Source organism: Tachypleus tridentatus, chromosome 9 (assembly GCF_004210375.1).
Source record: "Tachypleus tridentatus isolate NWPU-2018 chromosome 9, ASM421037v1, whole genome shotgun sequence".
Classification (NCBI taxonomy): Eukaryota; Metazoa; Arthropoda; class Merostomata; order Xiphosura; family Limulidae; genus Tachypleus; species Tachypleus tridentatus.
In genome coordinates this window covers 98,968,900-98,981,015 of record NC_134833.1, presented here as the reverse complement: position 1 = coordinate 98,981,015, position 12,116 = coordinate 98,968,900, and the positions used below count along the sequence as shown (strand labels likewise).

The window sequence follows — 12,116 nt, the reverse complement described above, 5'->3', positions numbered from 1 at the left end:
CAGGATCCCTTGGATGCTCTTTTTCTCCTTCCCATCTCTTTGATGGATGATCTTCATTAGTGGTTGGGCAAGGCCCATATTTTGGCTGGTGTCCCACTTCCTCCTTGTGGCCAAGCTTACATCTGTTCATGGATGCATCTGTTTATGGCTGAGGTGCATGGGTTGATTACCAACAGGTTCTGGGTCATTGGTCTGCATAAGAATGTTCTCTTTACTTGAGTGTCCTGGAACTTCTGTCTCCCAGTTATTGGACTGTGTTTCACATATTGGACCTTATTTATTGGGTCCATTTCCATCACATTCCTTTGATAGCATGTCATATTCCAGATGCATTCAATCTGATGGCAGATAGTTTTTCCCACACCTGATTGAGTTGATCCTACAGAGTGATCCCTACATCCTGCTGTTTATGGTGGAATTGTCATCATTTGGTACTCCACATATTGATTTGTTTATCACTGCTCTCAGTCACAAGTTATCTCACTTTTCATTCTCAGTTCCTCATCCTAGGTCTTTGGCAATAGATGCCTTCAGCAGGGATTAGTCCCTAATGTATCTCTCTGTATCTCCTACTATCCTTACCCTTGCCACTCCATGCAAAGTCTTTCTGATTGCTCCTTACTGTCCTGCTAAGCCACAGTTCCTTTTATTGCTTCGGCTTCTGGTGATCCCTCCTTCCTTACTTCCAGACCTGTTACATCAACCCCATTTGCTCATTATACATCCTACTTTTCTTGTTTAATGTCTTTATGCCTGACTTTTGTCCAGTCCCAGGCAAGGAGTTCCAGATTCTCGTGCACAGTAACTTCCCACTTCATCCATTCTGCTTATCCTTCTTCTTTGACTGTTTACCTCAGGAAATGAAATGTTTTTCACTCCTGGGCTTCTCACCCTCCACTCTGTGTCTCCATGTTTTTCAAGTGGCTTTTTGAGAGAGGTTATTCAGTCTCATTGATTGTGGGTGGCATTATTACAAAACTTCTGTTTTTCGTAATTCTGCAGGGTCTTTGCTTCTCTTGTCTTTTCCTTGTTGATCCATTCTTTCTGTCCCCATTATCTATTGAGAATCTGTCTCTCTAAGACTAGGGCATTAATGTGTTTTTCCATGCCCTCTTTTTACCCCTGTTTGAACTGCTGTCTACATGTTCCCTGTTTCACCTTTCTTTGATGATGTACCTCTTCTTGGCCTGCGAATGTCAGAGGTTGGATATTTTCACTCTCAACATTGACAGGTTTTCGTACTACTACTCCTACATTATGTTTTATCCAGATTGTGCTTTCCTTCCCAAGACCTCTGTGTATTAAGAAGATCGGCCCTCTTTTTTCTCTATTTGTCTATCCTCTATTTCTGATCTCTGCCCTTGTCCTGCTCCCTCAGTTGTTACATTGCTTGCATGGCTTACTTCCAAGGTCCTTGTTTTTGCCTTTTTATTCCTTGACAATTTTCCTCTTCATGTGATATTTACAGGGTTACCCTAACTAATTCAGTTCAGTGTTTGATACAGTTGGTGTGAGTGAAACAATCAAATAAGTCCCCACATGGGTTTTGGGTTGTCCATCTTCTCATCTTGATGGGTCTTCTGTGGAGGGAATCAAAGAAGGGCTTCATGACATGTGTCTGCTTCTGTCCTGGATTTTCCCTCATTATTACAAGGTTGTTAGTGACCTTGGTAATTTTGGGCCTGTTTTGCAGTTGTGAGGATATAGTGCATGCAGTGAACTTCCTTCGGATTCTGGATGATACTTTCAGAATCACTGGTATTAGGCCACCCTGTGCTTTCCACTGGACTCTGGAATTTGAGGTGAAGATGACATGATCCTCATCCTACTCTTGCGAGGATATTGGCACCCAGCGAGTAAGGTTTTGGATGTAGTTGACTTATCAAAAGTGGTCCATTGCACCCTAAGTACTCTAAAGTATGGGGCACACTCCACATTTTTTGCAAGCATAGGGCAGCACAAAATGAAAAAAGCTAATTTTGTGATAGAAGGTAAGTACCTATCAGAAATAAATTTTCATTTAGGAAAATTATAACTTTCAAGTTGTATTATTTTTATTTTCATTTTTAGTACAAGTATTGATGTAATGTTGAAAATAAAATAATGATCAAAATCTCTGAAGTTTTACATAATTTGACTGAAAAACAAGTGTATACTGTGCTTCAGTCAGTAATGCATGGTTTTAAAACTTCAAAAAAGTTATTTTGATGTGTTTTTCAGCTGTATTCTTGTGTATGTAAACATACATTAATTTGTTCAACAATATTTCTTTCAATCTTGATATCATGCATGGTGTATCTTCAACAGAAAATGTAGAAAATTAAAATCTTAAGCATTTCTTTTAGTGTGCTTTAACAGATACACTTCCAAGGTTTTCATGTATTTTTTTTTAATTTCTGAAGCTAGAAATAAATATTAAAATGTATTCAATGCTTAATAAAAGCTAATATTTTAAAATTTATTCTAAGAACTTGCAAGTGAAAATCTTATAATATATTAACAGCTCAATAGCTTCTATATTCAGTACTAACAAGGTATTTAACCAGACAATTGTTCATCAGAGTGGGTGGTATATCACAGATATAGTAGTTCTCTAGTCATTATTTATATCATCAATTGCTTGAACATAATTGTTATGATGTGAACTACATTATGTAAGTGAAGTGTAATTATTATCAGTTTATTATTTTAAATGATATATAAGTCATAATTATGGTGAGGATTATTAATACATTATTTTTAGCTTTTACTGGCATTATTTTTCAATATCATTTCTGTTGTTATTATTATTTTAACTTGAATGAATGAACTAGCACGTTTTTTTTTGTATAGCAGACATACTTGTGTTTTAAAGTTTTTATTTAAGTTGGAATATAACCAGTTAATTAAATACACGTGGTATTTATGTTATTTATTTTGATTTGTTTAACTTTTTCAGAGATATCAGTAGTGATGATTCATTTGTTCAGGAACTGAGAGTGGCCCTACGATTTATGGGAGCTTCACTGATACGTCGAGTACGACAAGTAGGAAATATTTTTGCCTAAGAGCTAGAAAGTTAATTAATTAGATACTTGAAGTAATTTTTATTTGGAATATAAATTTAGTGAAAATTACCCAAACTTGGTAACATTTATTCCTAAAATGGTGCTTTAGTAATTAATAATAAGTTTTAATTTCAGATTGATTTACAAATACAATGATGAAATAGGTGTAAAAAATTTATTAAGTTTAAGAATTGCTGATAGCCCCTCACCAAGGTGTTAGGTGCTATTCTATGTATTGTTATACAAGGTCGTGTGAATTATTAATAAGCCATGCTGTTATGAAACCTTAATGGGTTTCTTCTTTTCTTAGGAGCAATAATTAATTACTTGAAGCTATTTTGTTAAGAAAGGTTTTTCTATATTAATTTTAAATCCTTAACTTTCTATGAGTCTTTAATTGTTTAATTTAGACCAAACTAAATCATTATTGTTAAACACATACATTTTTTTATTTTTGCTGTTCTCGAAAAAACAGGGTTAGATTGATTGTTGATTTTCAAATATTTTCGTAACAGTATGTAAGAATGCAGTTGGAAAGGTTACTGATATTACTACTCAAATATGGTTATGCAGGCACAAAATCTTTATTGTAGTAATTATGTCCAAAAGCTTTGGTAGTGAACATTGGCTTGGTTTTTAGTTGTTTAGTTTATACAAGTTAACATTTTCTTTTTATGTGCATGTCATGAGGTTTTAATAAGTTGCATTTAAAATTTAATTAAACTACTATCTTATCATTGTTGTATGAACAAATTTAGCATAAAAATGTAGTAAATAATCCAAATTTTAATGATATATAAATTTAAAGTTTTTTAATCTTACAAGTCTTTTAATCTTAAAAAAATCCTGAATTTCTGCGAGTAGGAGAATTTTGGCATTTTCTGTCTAGGCTATCTCTCTTCTCTAATTTATTTATCACTCTGCAAAGAAGTACGAAATTTTATGTAAGTTACTCATTGTAATGTTTTCTTCACTCAAGCAAAGAAAATGTTTTATGTCCTTCAATCTCATTTAATTACAAAGCCAGAAAATACAATACCAGACCTCTCTTTCCATGCCCAGCTGTCACATCCTTTCTTTTGGAAATTGCTAATAGTTCTCTTTAACAGATAATACTATATTATTTATACATTGTAGAAAGCCAAGGGTTTAACTTATCGAATGATAAGTAGACATTGTCTACTTTTGATATTTTATTATTCTGCATTCTTTGGTGCATCATTTAATTAAATAAAAAAATTATTTAGTGCAGTAGTACCATTTGTATAAAGAATAGGGTTAAGTTTTATTAAAAGTTGACAGAAAGAAACAACAACAAAGAAAACAGGTAAATACTTTATTTCTTGTATTTCACTTGTATTCTTTATTTATTATTATAAAAGTAACTAAAATGTAAAATTTAGGAACTGTTCAGGTTATATTGGGTAAAATAAAGGAGAATTTCTAATGAGATATGATTGGCAGCAATCTTCAAGTAACCCATGCATTATGTTATTTGATAGGGTAACATGAGATACATCTTTGCCAATTAATTTACAACTTATATGACATGAGTATTAGTTAGACATGGTTCAAGGGACAATAAAACAATAATAAAGTATAAACAGATGAATATGTTATAAGTTTAAAGCTATTTAGAATAAACAAATGTAGTTTCATTTTACAATTTGAAGTCATTCTAGAAATTAAAAAAGGACAATTTTGATTTCTTTCTGTTTCTTTTGGTGTTTAAGAAGTTAGGCAAAATGACCAACCTTGTCTACAAGGTTTTTTAAGGTAAAAAATATCAGATGAAATATAAAGTTTTACTGAAAACAGATTTTTTTTAATACAAATGACTTAATGATTATTGAAAGCTTTCAAAATTTTGTGAAGATACACAAACATATTATAAGTTATAGTATAAAAACTTTAAAGATCAATTTGTAGTCACAAACTCTGCTGATTTGATTAAGCAAATAGTGAGAGACTTGAAAAGTATTCATAGAAATACTCTCAGAAATAAATTTTGAAGTGTTAACAAAATGTACAGTTGGAACTACAATAACATAAGTTTGTATAAGAGAAAATAAAAATATTATTGCTTGTTTCCAAAAATACAAATAATTCTAGTTTTATTTGCAACCTTAATTTTTTGGCCAGAATAAATATTTGCCTTATGTTACCCTTTCTGCCAATAAGATCGTTTTGGATATTTGATGTTGATGATGTGATATAAGAACCTTGATGAAAAATTAATGTTTTTCTCATGAAATAATCAATTTTAAAAATTTGTGACAAATTGACATTTAAGAGATTTTATTTACTAACTTTTGCTACCTTTGCCATCATTTGACAAGCATCTTAAAGGATCATCTTATCACATGGAGCATGCATTAATAGTGTCAAATTTTTCAAAGGTTGTCATCTATTGATTCAAAACTGTTAAAAGTTCACAGCTCAAAATATTGTATTTACTAAGTCTAACAGTGTTTCAAATAATGTATAAAAAAGTGATTTACAATTTACAGTAGTGTTGATTGATAGGTCCACTTTACACATGCTTAAAAAGTTTCTTGTTCCTTTGTCTTATTTATTTTTAAGACATTCTGTAATATAAAGTAAAATATTACTTTATTTGTGAATCGTACAACTTCAAGATATTTACTCCAGTGATGTAAGTTGTAAGGAATTAGTCATTTTTTATTTTCAAAGCACAGTAATTGTTTTGAATAAAAAACATAAACCATATTAAACTTAAAAGTCTACACACAATTTCTAAGTGTTAGTAAAATAAAATCAGCATCATACCAAAGTGTTAAAAAATGGTTTAACAATCTAAACATTTTTTTTCTAAACTTGGTTATGTGTTATATATAAATAAAAAAAATATTTTCTTTAGAGATCTTCACCATTTGATGGTTAAATATATTTTTTGGACATTTTGATAATCCCAGCTAAATTTATTAACATTACATGAGCCCTTTTGTTGTAGCTGTAGTTTAGATTGAAATGAGGCAAACTGTCTTGGAAAATAATACTACTTTATTAGTGATATAAAGTTGGAACTAGTTTAATCTGTAAAGAATGATCTTGGTAGTTAAAGTTAATTTTTACAGCAGAAAACAACTTGTGTCTTTTTAAATCTAGTTGCATTACATAAAGTTTCTAATCATGCAGTTGTTCCAAACCAAAAGAAATTTTTTAAAATATTTATTAATGCATTTTTTGAATTTTTTATTGAGGAAAATACACACAATGTTGTGTTGCATAAAGAAGTTTTTTTGTGATAAGCAGTGTACTGTGTAAAATTTATATATTTTTCACAATCATAATGTGTTGCTTTTACATCTGTTTCCAGAAAAACATGAAATTAGAAATTATTCTAACAAGCAATCCATAAGCTGAAAACCAATCTTGTACTGGTATCATGATTATGCAAGTACCAGAACAAAAGAAATTTAATGACTTAAGAAAAAATGGTCAGAAGTTATAATTAAAATTTTGAACTCTTAATAGGTCAGGGAAGAAATTTAGTCATGAGAGCCAGTTTTTAGAAAAAAGTATGTTGAACACTTTTTGTTAATTAGATTTAATATAAGAATTCATCTGATGATCCAGTCAAACTGGTAGTTGCATTCCTTACACAAAAAGATTTATGTTGCTATTTAATTGGTTTATTGTACTTTTATTGTAAGATAATTGTACTTTATTTGAATGATTTTTATTTGTTTATGCAGTGGCATGTCACTGCATATGTGAGCTGTGGCACAACCAGCAATATGTTTAGTACTTTAGTATATTTGGTTCAGTGAGATAAGACAATGTAAAGCTTCAAGGAAAACTGTAGTGATTGACAGACTTGTGTACCAGCATGTTTAGAACAGTGATAAGTTTGAAAGATTTACACAATCCATGCAGTGACCAGAAGTCTGTATGAATCAATACTCCCACATGTGTTAGGCCATTTGCATCCTTTATGAGTGTGTACATTGGTATGTGGTATACCAGTTTTTGATTTGGTTACATTTTCATCACAGTCTTTATTAAAAAGATCCACCTGTGACTATCAGGTTATGACTATAATTCTGTGTTACTAGCTGAACTTCTGATCCTCTAGATGCCAAATAAACCAAGGTCATCAATCCTCACTTTTGCTGTGTATAGTTAAAAACTTGAATAGTGACATCATGATTGAAAGAAAGTTCACAAGATCTGTGGAGGCTCCAGCTTCTATCTCTGCTTAGACAAATAGTTTAAACAAACAAGTGTGGATTTTGAGAGATAATTTACTGATGAAAGAATATTATGCCTCTGTTTCTCAAGAATGTCATGACCAACATGCAAGAATGTTAATGGTTCATAATAATTTAAATGCAAAAATAAATCAGGTTTTAAAAAGTAGTCTATCTTTTTGAGAATGTCAAAGTGTGTAAAGTTTAAGGAAACAAACTCATGTAGTTAGAATATTCTTGGAAGTTGTAAAAACAGAAGAGGTAAAAGCTATGTAATATAATATGAAGTTTGGAGGTATCAGTAGTTATATACCTGAGGTGTGGAAAGTATATAAAACTAAAAGTCTAAGATTATGGAACATTAAATGTAACTGAAGATGTAAAATTATATATTCTTAATATAAAAATGTTTATATCTAAAATTCTCAGGACTTGTATACTTAATATGTAGATAAAAAATTTAAAAGTTTATATTCAGAAGGTACAAAAGTTGTCAAAGTTCTGTGGTTAAAACTGAAAAGTATACGAGGTGTAAAACTATAAATATTCATGTAAGTAGAAAATATAAAATTAGGTAAAAATTTATGTTTGCAAAAGAGTATATTTAATTATGTTTACCCTTTCCTTTTTTATCATCTCTGTATTGGTTACTGACAGTAGTAAAAGCTTTCTTTGATTTTAGTTTTCATAAGTTTCTTGATATATTTGTTTGTTTGTGCAAAGCTATGTGAGGTCTATCTACACTAGCTGTCCCTAATTTAGCAGTGTAAGACTAGAGGGATGGCAGCTAATTGTCACAACCCACTGCTAACTCTTAGGCTACTCTTTTACCAATGAACAGTGGGATTGACCACACATTATAACACCCCCATAGCTGAAAAGGTGAGCACATTTGTTGTGATAGATATTCGAACCCACATTGCTCAGATTACGAATGGCACACCCTAGCTCTGTGGCCATGCATTATCTTTTTGATATTTATCTATATGTATGCACATATTTGTACATAAATATATATTAATACTGGTGATATTGATTATACTAATCATAGTATGACACAATGAAGAAAAAAAATTGTGTTTTCTATCTTGTATTTTATAAACTTTGTACTAATTAAGTTTCAACTTCAAGAATCGTATGCAACCTCCCTGTTTTGAGATATCAAACAGAACTACCTGGTGATATGGATGCACTTATTTTTATTAACTGTGGAGCTCTTACAAGGGCTAAGTGAATGTAATTTTTATGTGACTATAAAACAATCTTTAACAAAGATATGGCACATTTATGCTGTGAACCATCTCACAATGTAGATGTGTATTTGTTGGTAATTAAAGGCCTACAAGGATTATGCTATTACCCAAGATTTTTCCTGTTTGATGTGAGAATGTTCATATTCATCTTTTTTACATTACTATTGTTTCTTGGGTAGTGCAAGTTCTTTCTTCAGGTCAGTCTTGCTTTTTTTATTCTACCTCCTTTTTCTCCTTATCCTCTCATCTGTTCTTCTCTCTCTGATCCTCTGTCTTTTCAACACCTTCTCAAAACTTTTCTTAATCTTTGGAGTGGGTTCATTCATCTCCCTTGCTTCTTCAGGTCTTGGAGATCTTGATATAGTAGGATTTTCACTCTTCTTTCTGCACCATAGGTTCTCTTGTTCTCAGGGACTCTGACTTCTATCTACATGAGCATCCCCTTTATTGGTCTCTGTAGCACTTCTCCTAATTCCTTATATGTTCTTGCACTTCTCCATTCATTTTTCTATTTATCTCTGTTATATGGGGCTTGATCATTTCAATACAACTCAGGGTCCCCCCCCCCCCCAATGTACTGAATTATTTGGATAGATGACTGAACTAAGAAATTAGATACTTGAAAACAAAACAAAAAACAATAAGTAACATGTAAAAGAACCAACAAAATTATTAACCAGATTAGAGAGTATTTAACTGACCTCATTAATGTATCTTGTAGGTTGACCTGGTAAATATAATCTTAGGAAGGATCAGTAGAATAGCAGCTTGTCACGTGGATGGCTGTATGAAAGGCAAAGATATTTCTGGTAATTTACATGTGGCTCTACGCAGTAGGGAAGAAGAAATCCAGTATTTGAGACATTTAGTAGAGAGACTTCTACCTTATACCTTACCCAGAAAATCTCTTCAATGCAGGTATATAACAATATTAATCTTTTTTTTTTCATCCTATATGAAGATCAACTGTCTTTTTTATACTACTGTAAACTGTAATAGATCATTACTTAAATATGTTGATATTTTATTGTAAAACCTTGTTAATTTGTAATGACCACATTATTCACTATTGTTCTTCTTGCCTTGTTTTCAGAGATTAATTTGCAAAACACATTATTTTATTAAGGAAATGATAAAAACTTACTGTTAATTTTTTTTTTAATTTCATATTATTTTCACCAAACAAACTAAAAATTTAATTATCAAATTTCCATTAATCATAAAAATTGTATTCAGTGGAACTGAACTTGTAATACTAAATATGTTATTACAATTCTTGTTTTTGATTTAATAATTGAATTTGAGAAAATCTTACCCTAGGCTTAATAAATAACATTCTGTAATTATATTTAAGCTTAATAGTGAACACACAAAAATTGGGAGTAATTTGATAAATGGTCATAGATTATTAACTGTGATCATTCATTAAGCAGTATCATTTATGATAAATTTAGCCACATTACAAATTATTTGCTCTATACATGTGGACTGACCAAAGCAGTAAGTTTTTGAAGTTCTATTAAATTTTAAGTTTTTTATTACAGATGTGGTATTCAGATACACTGGCATCTTACAGATAGTTTCAAATATTGCTAAAATGCAGGTTCTGACAAATATGCAGAAAATTTCAAACACATATAGTAAACAAAATCTTTATTAATTACAGTATAATTTGGTTTATTACAGATAAAGATGAAAGCAGGAATAATACATCTATACAGACCAGAGATCGATTAAAAAAATACAAATATTACACTGTTAATTGAAACATAGGTCCTAGTATAGTATTTCACAATCATTAGATTACTTAAGTAATAAATTACTCCCATAATACGTATTTATAAAAAGGATAAACACCCAATTCATTCTTACTTGTACAAGTCTTTGTACTTTTCCTTATGTCAGTGTTATTTTATTCCAGGAACACATGACAATAAACAGGGCCAAGTAAATATAAGCAAGTGGAACAATTCTAGTAATATATAGTCTATGTTTGACGTAGAGGATTAACATAAGCCTACAATCTACTAATGTGTGACTTAAAAGGATATAAGTATGTGCATAAAATTTGTACACAAATTTATAAAATTACTTCAGTATATCTAGATAAAGATCTGTTTCTTACTTTCTATAGAAGGGTAAGATGTGTATATATTATTTCTAATTACTTCATCTCAGTGTGTTGCTAGCACACAACCTTTAAAATTAAATGTTAAAGGCCAAATTAGAAGTTAACCTTAAAAACACCATTTTAATTTAATATTCCCAAAATTTAATTACATAGTGAAATTAAAAAAAAAAGAAAGAAAAATGATTGTAAACAAAATGCAGGTAAAATTTGGCATACAACCACAAATAATCATGAAACTCAGTAAAATATCAAATGGGCAGATTGTGGTTTAATGGTTAGTATGTCAGTTTGTTGATCTGCAGGTCTGCTTTTCATGTCTTTATACAGCTCTCCAGAAAAATCACACAGTACATTTTGGGGCTACGGATGCATTAAAAGAAGGTGATGGTTAAATTTCACTAATCAGTTAGACATAAATAATCCAAAAGTTGGAAATGGGTGCTGTGTTGACTATCTGTGTCTTACTTCTAGTCTATCAGTTTGAAGCTAGTAATGGCTAGTGAAGATAGATAACTCTTAAGTATTTTTGCATACACTTAAAAAAAAATACAATTAAATGTGTAAACTAGACCTATTTCCTTGAAAAGCTAAGATTTCGTACATTAAAACTCTTAGAAGTTATGACAGTTTTGGACAAATGGTTTTGAGTACTTCATTAATTTGTCAAGAAAACTCTTTAACTCATTATTGTGATACTGCAACATTTTAGTGAACAACAGTGTAAAAACTTTTATCATTCCTTGTCATATGAAGGAGGATCAGACATCAACATCTATTTGATGAAGTAAGTCAATATGACGATTGATAGCTTTGATACTTGGTGATGATTTGTATTGTGTCTGGGATGTCTAATTTTTGCCTTATATGATGGGTCACTTTTCATGGATTTGATGTCTTGAGGATTGTAATGGAATTTTCCGACATTCTGGTCATAGCCTTTAGTTCTGTTGACAAACATGTTTTTTCCTCGATGTGGAAGTGCTGTTTGTTCTGTTTTATTATCTTGTTTCAACATCAATAAAGAACTACAACTTTACATACCAAAAGTCAATATTAAAATCATAATCATCTCAATTTCTGTTAGGTCAGAAATTCACTAAGCAGGACCCCTTGATGGTTGAGAGGTTCCAACCTTAACACACTGCTTTGCCTTGAATTCCTGTAGGTGGATGGGCTTAGGGTGTCCCTCCCCCAGGGTCAATCTGTTGGTCCACTTTGGCAAGGGTCAACCAAATATCAGTGTTGGGCATTCTCAAAAAGTGTATTAACACTTTTACTGATAAGGAGAGAACAATGTTTCGACCTTCCTAGGTCATCTTCAGGTTAAGAAAGAGAGAATTTGAGTGTGACTGTTGATGGACACATGTCTTAGGGATGGGAGTATAAATGGGTATGGGATTATAGGGGGCATTGTAGGTAGATGTTAGATTATTAATTAGTACAAGTATAGAGGCATTCCTTTATATTGGTT

The 12,116-nt window shown here is 31.1% G+C and overlaps 1 protein-coding gene across 5 annotated transcripts in view; it reads left to right on the top strand.

Annotated features, from left to right (window-relative positions):
* Nucleotides 1-12,116, top strand: part of LOC143225854 (sorting nexin-14-like) — a 106,095-nt gene that overhangs the window by 31,372 nt on the left and 62,607 nt on the right. For all 5 annotated transcript variants that reach the window (XR_013014108.1, XM_076455989.1, XM_076455987.1 and 2 more), the window contains exons 6-7: nt 2,939-3,026; nt 9,236-9,432. Coding sequence is in view for 4 of the 5 variants with exons in the window: in XM_076455989.1 (XP_076312104.1) it covers nt 2,939-3,026; nt 9,236-9,432 (285 nt within the window). In the remaining variant the exon portion in view is untranslated. The remainder of the gene's footprint in view (nt 1-2,938; nt 3,027-9,235; nt 9,433-12,116) is intronic.